A 10,000-nucleotide genomic window follows, 5' to 3' on the forward strand; every position below is an offset into this window, starting at 1 on the left:
TGTGTTTTAGTTTATTTTTCTGGTTCGTTCAGTTTAGTTTGCAGGTTACGAACGCATTAAATCAGAGTTACGCCACTGTAATCCGTTCGAAACTCTGTATCGCCTTTCAGAAGGAGCTCTGAGCTTGTCTTCATTTATTCAGCCGATTTTAGGAAAGAAAAGAAAAAGTGCCTGAGCTAATCAGCGTCTTAACAGAGTCTTGAGTGTGTCTAGAGTTTCAGCAGATTAGCAGATTTTTACAGCCCGGATCAGGGAGAATGAAGGCTTAGAATGAGCTTGTCACGATGCTTGCATAAAACATATACATGTGTATATACTGGGGGTAAAATGCATCTTAGTTTAAGGATTTCTGTTGTTTGTGTATCGTGTTCACAGAGGCGCCACGTGGGACATGCAGCCAGAGAAACTGGATTTCTCTCAGTTTCACAGAAGACCGTACAGAGGGACGCCAAAACACCTCCCGCACATCGACCGAGAGGGGTGAGATGCTGGGTGTCCTGAGCTCTTGTGGGGCGTGATGGGGTGGGATGGGGCGTGATGGGGCGTGATGGGGGTGTGATGGGGGTGTGATGGGATGTGATGGGGCGTGATGGGTGGGATGGGGTGGGATGGGATGGGTGGGATGGGGCGTGATGGGGTGGGATGGGGTGTGATGGGGCGTGATGGGTGGGATGGGATGGGTGGGATGGGGCGTGATGGGGCGTGATGGGGTGGGATGGGGTGTGATGGGGCGTGATGGGTGGGATGGGGTGTGATGGGGCGTGATGGGTGGGATGGGTGTGATGGGGCGGGATGGGGTGTGATGGGGTGTGATTGGGGTGTGATGGGATGGGTGGGATGGGGCGGGATGGGATGTGATTGGGTGGGATGGGGTGTGATTGGGGTGTGATTGGGGTGTGATTGGGTGGGATGGGGTGTGATGGGGCGTGATGGGTGAGATGGGATGGGGTGGGATGGGGTGTGATAGGGCGGGATGGGGTGTGATGGATGTGATGGGGTGGGTGTGATGGGGTGTGATTGGGTGGGATGGGGTGTGATTGGGCTGTGATGGGGTGGGATGGGATGGGATGTGGTGGGATGGGGTGTGATTGGGGTGAGATGGGATGGATAGGTGGGATGGGGCGGGATGGGGTGTGATGGGGTGAGATGGGATGGGATAGATGGGATAGGGGCGGGATGGGGTGTGATGGGGTGGGATGGGGTGTGGCTGTGTGTTCATGTGGAGCTCAGCTCCTTACCGCCCTCTACTGGATGAACCTGACTCAATCATTCATATTAACTCTCTATTTCTAAGGCAGGGGTGTCAAACTCAATTAGATTCAACCCTGCTAAAACACATATACTATGCATGTCTGAAGTACCTGATTAGCTGGATCAGGTGTGTTTAATTAGAGTTTGCCACCCCTGTTCTAAGGCGTCTGATGAAATGAACATGATCGGACCTCTAGCGCTCGATCTATTCAATGCGTCCTCCGTGCAAGTAAAAGGACTTGGTATGAATTTAGCCTTTTAGATGTGCCTCGTGTCTTTTTGCTGTGAAAGCAATGTTTCAAGATGAACACTTAAGTTGGTCGTCAAAATGAAGACATTATTTTGGAGACGAATCGTTCAGATTTTAAGCAGTGCACTTTTTTTTATCTCAGTCCTGGTTGTAATGTATTGCATTATGTTTTAATAATCTAAGCATTTAAATATCCTCTTACTAAGACGTTATTGTCAGATATAGAACCACAACTTTATCAATTTTTGTAAGTATTTGCTTTACAGTTATCTCATTGATTTATATTACAAGCATCAATTAAAACTAAGCTGGTTTTCTTTCATATTCTCAATATATTATATTATATGGGACGTAAAAGTTTGAGCGATCAAATGTGACGCGCAACAAAAAACATATATACAAACTGTAAAATATATATTTTGCGTAAAGTTAAAACAGTATATATATTTTATCACTTCATAAGTCAGGCTTTACAGATGTTTTTTATTATTATTTAATTAGTTTAATTACCTAAAAGCCAGTTTAATAGTTTGTAAGTCTTTTCTGACTGAACTTTGTCTCGTCTGACTGTTCGCAGGATGACGAAGGGCAAATTGACGATGATGATGGTATTGATCTGGACAACATGGAGAAATTCCTGCCCAGCCTGCCGGTAAGAAACGGTCTCCAGCTTTTACTCACCCTTCAGCCTCCTGGAGTCTGTCTGCAGTCAGGAAAGAAGCAGAGAGGACTTTAGAACAGCGCCCTCTGCTGGAGAGATGCTAGAAAAGAGTTTAATTTAATTGATCTAACACTGACATCTAGCGGTGACATCTAGTGTGTGTCTGTGTGTGTGTGTCTGTGTCTCTGTGTCTGTGTCTCTGTGTGTGTGTGTGTGTGTGTGTGTGTGTGTGTGTCTCTGTGTGTGTGTGTGTGTGTGTGTGTGTGTGTGTGTGTCTGTGTGTGTGTGTGTGTGTGTCTGTGTGTGTGTGTGTGTGTGTGTGTGTGTGTGTGTGTGTGTGTGTGTGTGTGTGTGTGTGTGTGTGTGTGTGTGTGTGTGTGTGTGTGTGTGTGTGTGTGTGTGTGTGTGTGTCTGTGTGTGTGTGTCTGTGTGTGTGTGTGTGTGTGTGTGTGTGTGTGTGTGTGTGTGTGTGTGTGTGTGTCTGTGTGTCTGTGTCTGTGTGTGTGTCTCTGTGTCTGTGTGTGTCTGTGTGTCTGTGTGTCTGTGTGTCTGTGTGTGTGCGTGTGTGCGTGTCTGTGTGTGTGCGTGTCTGTGTGTGAGTGTATGTCTGTCTGTGTGTGTGTGTGTGTGTGTGTCTGTCTGTCTGTGTCTCTTTGTGTCTCTCTGTGTGTGTGTGTCTCTGTGTGTGTGTCTCTGTGTGTGTGTGTGTGTGTGTGTGTGTGAGTGTCTGGGCACTAACATGCAAAGTAGTCATTACATTAGTCTGAAATATAATGTTCATGTATTTACAAACTGTGGTAGCAACTTTAGCTTTGCATTCATCTTCATTTACCTACAGAAGGAATCGAGAGAGCATGAAAGGATATTTCAAAATAAAAAAGAAGTTATGATTTGGTGCAGCTGTTAAAACTAATGTGATGTACCAAAATAACTAAACCTAAGTCACATATAACTATGTGGATATATATTTAAGAAAGTAATAATAGGCAAAAGTGACAAAAACAAATGAAATGATAGTAGAATTGCTAGAAAGCAGTATTTAGTGCAGTGGCGCCATCTAGTGGCCAAACAATGCCATCACCAATAAACTGTTATGTAGCATAGATTTCTTTTCTTTTCTTTTCTTATCTTTTTTGTTGTTTGTGCTGTGTCTGGCCGCCCAGCAGCAGGATGTTGTTAGCGTGGCAGCGGCGGGTCAGAAAGTCATCTGCGGGCAGCGTCTGGGCAGACAGGGTGGAGTGTGTGTGATGCCAGCCATTGTTCTGACTCAAGTGATCTGTTGTCTTTTCCCTCGTTCTCCGTGCTTTTACGTGCGTCTGTGTAGTTAAACACTTTAAAGGTGAACGTGCAGATTTTTGGATGTTTTTGGGTTCAGAACATGGAAGAAAATTATAGTTGAGTAAACCTCTGGTACATAGAAAACCATTGAACATATTGTTTTTGGTTCTCTGTTTCTGAAAAAAGAAGTAAAGATTGAAAGATTAAAAAAGATGGATATATATATATATATATATATATATATATATATATATATATATATATATATATATATATATATATATATATATATATATAATATATACATTATTTAAATTATTTTTTGCAGCGTGTCTTTTAATGTCACTTTTGATTAATTTAATGCATTAAAAATATATAATTTTCTTGCTAAAAAAGAGTGCCTAGATGTACGATGATATTTATTCTAGCAAATTGCTCTCACGCTGGAAAGGGTCCGGACAACAGTGTGAGATCAGCCAATCACAGTGGAGCTCATTTGCATACTGGACTGACGGGTGTTTATAATGAGTTTGAGCTGAAGAATCTTCTCCCGTCAGAGTTGTGTGAAATAATTGTTGGCGTGAATAATTTATTTTAAGTAAACAACCACACATAAAGTCTACATCCCTAATCTAAGACTTTACTGACCTCTTAAATGTGTGTGTGTGTGTCTGTGTGTGTGTGTCTGTGTGTGTGTCAGTGTGTGTGTCTGTGTGTCAGTGTGTGTGTGTGTCAGTGTGTGTGTGTGTGTGTGTGTGTGTGTGTGTGTGTCAGTGTGTGTGTGTGTGTGTCAGTGTGTGTGTGTGTGTGTGTGTGTGTGTGTGTGTCAGTGTGTGTGTGTGTCAGTGTGTGTGTGTGTCAGTGTGTGTGTGTGTGTGTCAGTGTGTGTGTGTCAGTGTGTGTGTGTGTGTGTGTGTGTGTCTGTCTGTGTGTATGTGTGTGTGTGTGTGTGTGTGTGTGTGTGTGTGTGTGTGTGTCAGTGTGTGTGTGTGTGTGTGTGTGTGTGTGTGTGTGTGTGTGTGTGTGTGTGTCAGTGTGTGTGTGTCAGTGTGTGTGTGTGTGTCAGTGTGTGTGTGTGTGTGTGTCAGTGTGTGTGTCTGTGTGTCAGTGTGTGTGTGTGTGTCAGTGTGTGTGTGTGTGTGTGTGTGTGTGTGTGTCAGTGTGTCAGCAGGTGAATGATTTATTTTCTCTTCTTTTTTTTTGCTCTATTGTTTGTCACCTGATATGCAGATTCATTTGAGCTGTGGCACAGACACACACACTCACACACACAATCTGAGCTGGTGTGTTTATATTGTCTACTGTTGTTCTGTTTGTTTGTTATGGATGTGTGTGTGTGTGTGTGTCTTTTGTTAGCGGATGTTTCTGCGCACTATACACTTTTATTGTCTTTAATACAGAGCAGAAGGAAGTGATACACCACGTGTGTGTGTGTGTGTGTGTGTGTGTGTGTGTGTGTGTGTATGTGTGTTTTATCACGTTCACTCTTCCCATAGGCTTCATTTCCAATAAGGTCAGAGTCAGCCTGTCTGTTTCCGTCTCGATGGAGGTGTGTGTGTGTGTGTGTGTGTGTGTGTGTGTGTGTGTGTGTTTTACTTAACTGTACTTTGAACCTGAAGTTAAATTGGCGCTCATTAGTGTACGAGAACTAACAATGAGCTCTCTCTCTCTCTCTCTCTCTCTCTATATATATATATATATATATATATATATATATATATATATATATATATATATATATAATAAACCTTTATATTTAATGCATTTTAACTTGAATTTTAACTAGCAGTTTGTAATGCATGCTTAGATTAAATAATTATTCGTAAAACAGTAAATTAAATTCTCCTTTTAGAGTTTGTTTAGTAGTCATTATAAAAACAAAAATCAATGGCATGACCTCAATAGATCAAAGGTGCGTTTCTGTATTTTGGGTGAAAACGCAGATTTCATGTTTTTTGCGTCATGTGTTTTGACTCGTACGGGTCTTTATAGTGTGTGTGTGTGTGTGTGTGTGTGTGTGTGTGTGTGTGTGAGATCTGTGGTCTGTCTGTGACGGGTCAGATATTGTAGACGTGTCTAGTTCCTGCAGAACAAAAGGCCTCCAGCGGGCCAGACACTGAGCGCTCGCTCCCCTGAGCTACGTGCGGCCCGACAGGAGCAGAGAGTGAGCGAGAGAGACCCCGGCAGATCTGACACAGAACAATGAGGAGGTCAGACACCCCTCCCTTTCCTGTGATTGTCACACACACACACACACACACACACACACAGCTCCTACCTGCTCGCTCTCTCTGTCGTAACGCTGGAGTGAGGAGGTCAGCGAGGGAATCTTGGATGCAGATTCATCTGCTGGGAGTTGAGGAATTTGTGGGCGGATGCTTGTTGGCTGATTTGAGCGACTGTGTGACGTGTTGTGTTACAAAACCCACCGCTTTAGAGAAAAAAACCCAGCTATTTTAAAGTGCATGTGAGAGAGATATACAGTGTCTTATTAGTGCATGGCTACTCATAGCGAGAGTTTTGCTGTTTATTTAGTAAGCATCTGCATAGCAACTCCCTGGTAAACAACCGGAACAGGCTAGCAACTGCATAGCAACCACCTGGTGACGCTTACATAGCAGCTGCCTGGCTACAAACCATAACATACTAGTAACCGCATAGACCAACAAGCAGCAACCTCATGGTCTTTCTCGTGAAACCAACACAGAAGTTCCTAAAAATGCAATTCATCGACTGGCCACTAGAGACCGACTCCAAAATCAGTCCCATAGACTCCCTATGTTGAAATGCACAACTTTACAGCAGAAAGAAATGTTAACAGCCTGGCAGAAAAAGTGGTTTTGGTCTACTTAGATCAGTTTTGCCCTTCATGACAACTGTGAGGGGGATGAGTTGTTTTATAACTTATCGGTTTAAATTATATTAAGCCTAAAGTTCTGCAAAATTAAAGGGGCGTTGCAACTTAATTCATCAACCAGTTTTTTGATCCAACAGTGACGTGGTTTCAAGATGGCGACAGCCAGCTCCACCTACTTTGAGCTTCAAAAACGCTCTTCAGAAACCTACAGGTGACAACACGGACACTACGTCCATGTTTTTTAAAGTCTATGGTGACGAACCAAAACAGACTCATAAGACGCATAGCAACTGCCTAATATCCAACCAGAATAGCCTAGCAACTGTCTGGTGACAAACTATGTGACTGACCACATAGCAACTCTCTGGTGACCAACCAATACAGTCTAGTAACCGCATAGCAACTCCCTGGTAACCAATTGAAACATCCTAGTAACTGTATAATGACTTCCTGGTGACAAATCAGAATAGCCTAGTAATTACATAGCAACTCCCTAGTGACAAACCAGAAGAGCCTAGCAACACCCTAGTGACAAACCAGAAAAGCCTAGAAACTGCATAGCAACACCCCAGTTACCAGCTGAAGCAGCCTAGCAACTGCATAGCAACTGCCTGGTACCCTAATATCGACCTCCTGGTGACAAATCAAAACATCCTAATAACGTCATAGCAATGGCCTAGTGACAAACCAGAACAGCCTTGAAACTGCATAGCAACACCCCGGTTACCAGCTGAAGCAGCCTAGCAACTGCATAGCAACTGCATAGCAACTGCCTGGTACCCTAATAGCGAGGTGACAAATCAAAACATCCTAATAACGGCATAGCAATGGCCTAGTGACAAACCAGAACAGCTTAGAAACTGCATAGCAACACCCCGGTTACCAGCTGAAGCAGGCTAGCAACTTCATAGCAACTGCCTGGTACCCTAATAACGACTCCCTGGTGACAAATCAAAACATCCTAATAATGGCATAGCAATGGCCTAATGACAAACCAGATCAGCCTAGGAACTGCATAGCAACATCCCAGTTACCAGCTAAAGCAGCCTAGCAACTGCATAGCAACTGCCTGATACCGTAATAGCGAGGTGACAAATCAAAACATCCTAATAACGGCATAGCAATGGCCTAGTGACAAACCAGAACAGCATAGCAACCCCCAGGTGACACATCAGAACAGCCTAGCAACTGCATAGCAAGTCACTGGGGACCAACTGAAACAGCCTAGCAACTTCATAGCAACCTCCAGGTGATGTCATAGCAGCTTCCTGGTTACAAATCAGAACAGCCTAGTAACCATGTATCAACTGCCTAGCAACCGCAAAGCAATGCCTTAGCGACTGCTCTCGGCAAAAGAATAGAAATGTGTTCGAAATCTGTGTAGACTTCTGACCTTTCAGGATTTAAAAGTGCAGCGGTGTAGTTTTGAGTGTGAGATCATGCGCCGTCTCTTTACCTAATTGGGCCCGAGAGAGCCGTGATGTCTATCCCATCATAAACACTCAGAGACTCGAACCCGAGTCACCTGGCAACCAGACCAACACACTCGCCGCAGAAGCATCCAAAGGAACGTAAAGCCCAGGCGGCTGCAAACGGTGAACTCTCTTCATACACTTGGATTCTGCAGCAGCCAGAATGGGTTTTTATGACTGTTTTTTTAGCCTTTGTTTTAGTGGTCAGTAAGTTTTCTCCAGGTGTCCAGAATCTGGAAATATCAGGGAATGTTCAACTCTGATTCATAGGCCTGTGAAAGTCAGAGAAATGAAAGGGGTCATATAATGCCATTTCGAGTTTTCCTTTATTATGTAAGCTGCCGTAAAGCTTATCCGTAAAATTGCAAAGACTAAGAGAACCCGAAGAGATATTAAGACTTACTGAAACCCCCACATACTGTATCTACATCGCTGCTGCAACATTTGCATCTTTTGCATTGAAAGTTTAATCGTGGAGATGCTCTTGAGGTATATGGCCAATCTTAACTTTTCAGCACGATGAGCGGGCAGAGAGGAGCGACAATAATGCACAATATATGCAAATAAGATTTGGAAATAATATTTTTTTTTTACTTTAAACCATGAAAAGACATTGCATTACACCAAATACACCACAAATTTGTATTTTTAGCTTCATCACATGACCCCCTGTTCCACCACTAAATAAAACGTTTTTTTGTTTTTGTTGAAAAGATGTATAAATTGAAAGACACAAACATGCAATTCTGAGAAATAAAGTTGCAAGATATAAAGCCAGGATTGCGTGATTTATAATTCTATAATTATCCAATTCTGAGAAATACGCACACGAGATGTAAAGTTTGTAGAACGCAATTTTGAGGAAAAAAAAGTGGCAATAACCTTTTTTTTTTTTTAATTCACTGGAGGACACAGGATTCTGTATGAGCCCTTTTCCACAGTAAATGATTTTTTTTTTTGCAAGACTATTGCCTCTATCGGCTCGAAATTGCAGTTTCAGTTTGTGAGTGTAATACCAATAAAACAGTAACTGTGTTGTTTTAGTGATTATATTCTTGTGTTATTAATTTTAAATTTGAAATGTTTTAGCTTGCTTTTCATCTAATGCTTATATTTTATGTGAAATCAACTATATTTCAATTAACAAATATATATTAAAGTTTTAGGTAAGCTGTGATCCTGAATGACTGGATAAAGTTATTGGTGTAAAGGTGTGAGAACCCTGATTCTGAGTGTGTGTGTGTGTCTGTGTGTGTGTGTGTGTGTGTGCCTCTGTCTCTCTCTCTCTCTCTCTCTCTCTCTCTCTCTCTCTCTCTCTCTCTCTCTCTCTCTCTCTCTCTCTCTCTCTCTCTCTCTCTCTCTCTCTCTGTCTCTCTCTCTCTCTCTTTCTCTCTCTCTCTCTCTCTTTCTCTCTCTCTCTCTCTCTCTCTCTCTCTCTCTCTCTCTCTCTCTCTCTCTCTCTCTCTCTCTCTCTCTCTCTCTCTCTCTCTCTCTCTCTCTCTCTCTCTCTCTCTCTCTCTCTCTCTCTCTCTCTCTCTCTCTCTCTCTCTGTCTCTCTCTCTCTCTCTCTCTCTCTCTCTCTCTCTCTCTCTCTCTCTCTCTCTCTCTCTCTGTCTCTCTCTCTCTCTCTCTCTCTCTCTCTCTCTCTCTCTCTCTCTCTCTCTCTCTCTCTCTCTCTCTCTCTCTCTCTCTCTCTCTCTCTCTCTCTCTCTCTCTCTCTCTCTCTCTCTCTCTCTCTCTCTCTCTCTCTCTCTCTCTCTCTCTCTCTCTCTCTCTCTCTCTCTCTCTCTCTCTCTCTCTCTCTCTCTCTCTCTCTCTCTCTCTCTCTCTCTCTCTCTCTCTCTCTCTCTCTCTCTCTCTCTCTCTCTCTCTCTCTCTCTCTCTCTCTCTCTCTCTCTCTCTCTCTCTCTCTCTCTCTCTCTCTCTCTCTCTGTCTCTCTCTCTCTCTCTCTCTCTCTCTCTCTCTGTCTCTCTCTCTCTCTCTCTCTCTCTCTCTCTCTCTGTCTCTCTCTCTCTCTCTCTCTCTCTCTCTTTGACTGATGGTTCATTGTCTTCCTCATTCCTCCCGCTAGCGGCGCAGGAATTCCTGTGTCACTTTCCCTCTTGGAATTCCGCCTCATCATCCAGAATGTCGTGACACGGACTCATGAACAGGAAAAGGGTCACGTTAATTCCAGAGGTGACGGCTTCAGTCATCCTGCAATAGTCAGGCTAACAAAGAGCTTTCTCTG

General features: G+C 43.4%; 1 protein-coding gene across 1 annotated transcript in view; it reads left to right on the forward strand.

The window, feature by feature from the left end:
* The window catches only part of ctif (CBP80/20-dependent translation initiation factor), a 66,785-nt gene that overhangs the window by 21,362 nt on the left and 35,423 nt on the right, over positions 1 to 10,000 (forward strand). The window contains 3 exon segments of the mRNA XM_043229898.1: positions 376 to 480; positions 2,079 to 2,095; positions 2,098 to 2,153. Coding sequence (XP_043085833.1) covers positions 376 to 480; positions 2,079 to 2,095; positions 2,098 to 2,153 — 178 coding nt within the window.

This window comes from Puntigrus tetrazona, unplaced genomic scaffold (genome assembly GCF_018831695.1).
Source record: "Puntigrus tetrazona isolate hp1 unplaced genomic scaffold, ASM1883169v1 S000000116, whole genome shotgun sequence".
Classification (NCBI taxonomy): Eukaryota; Metazoa; Chordata; class Actinopteri; order Cypriniformes; family Cyprinidae; genus Puntigrus; species Puntigrus tetrazona.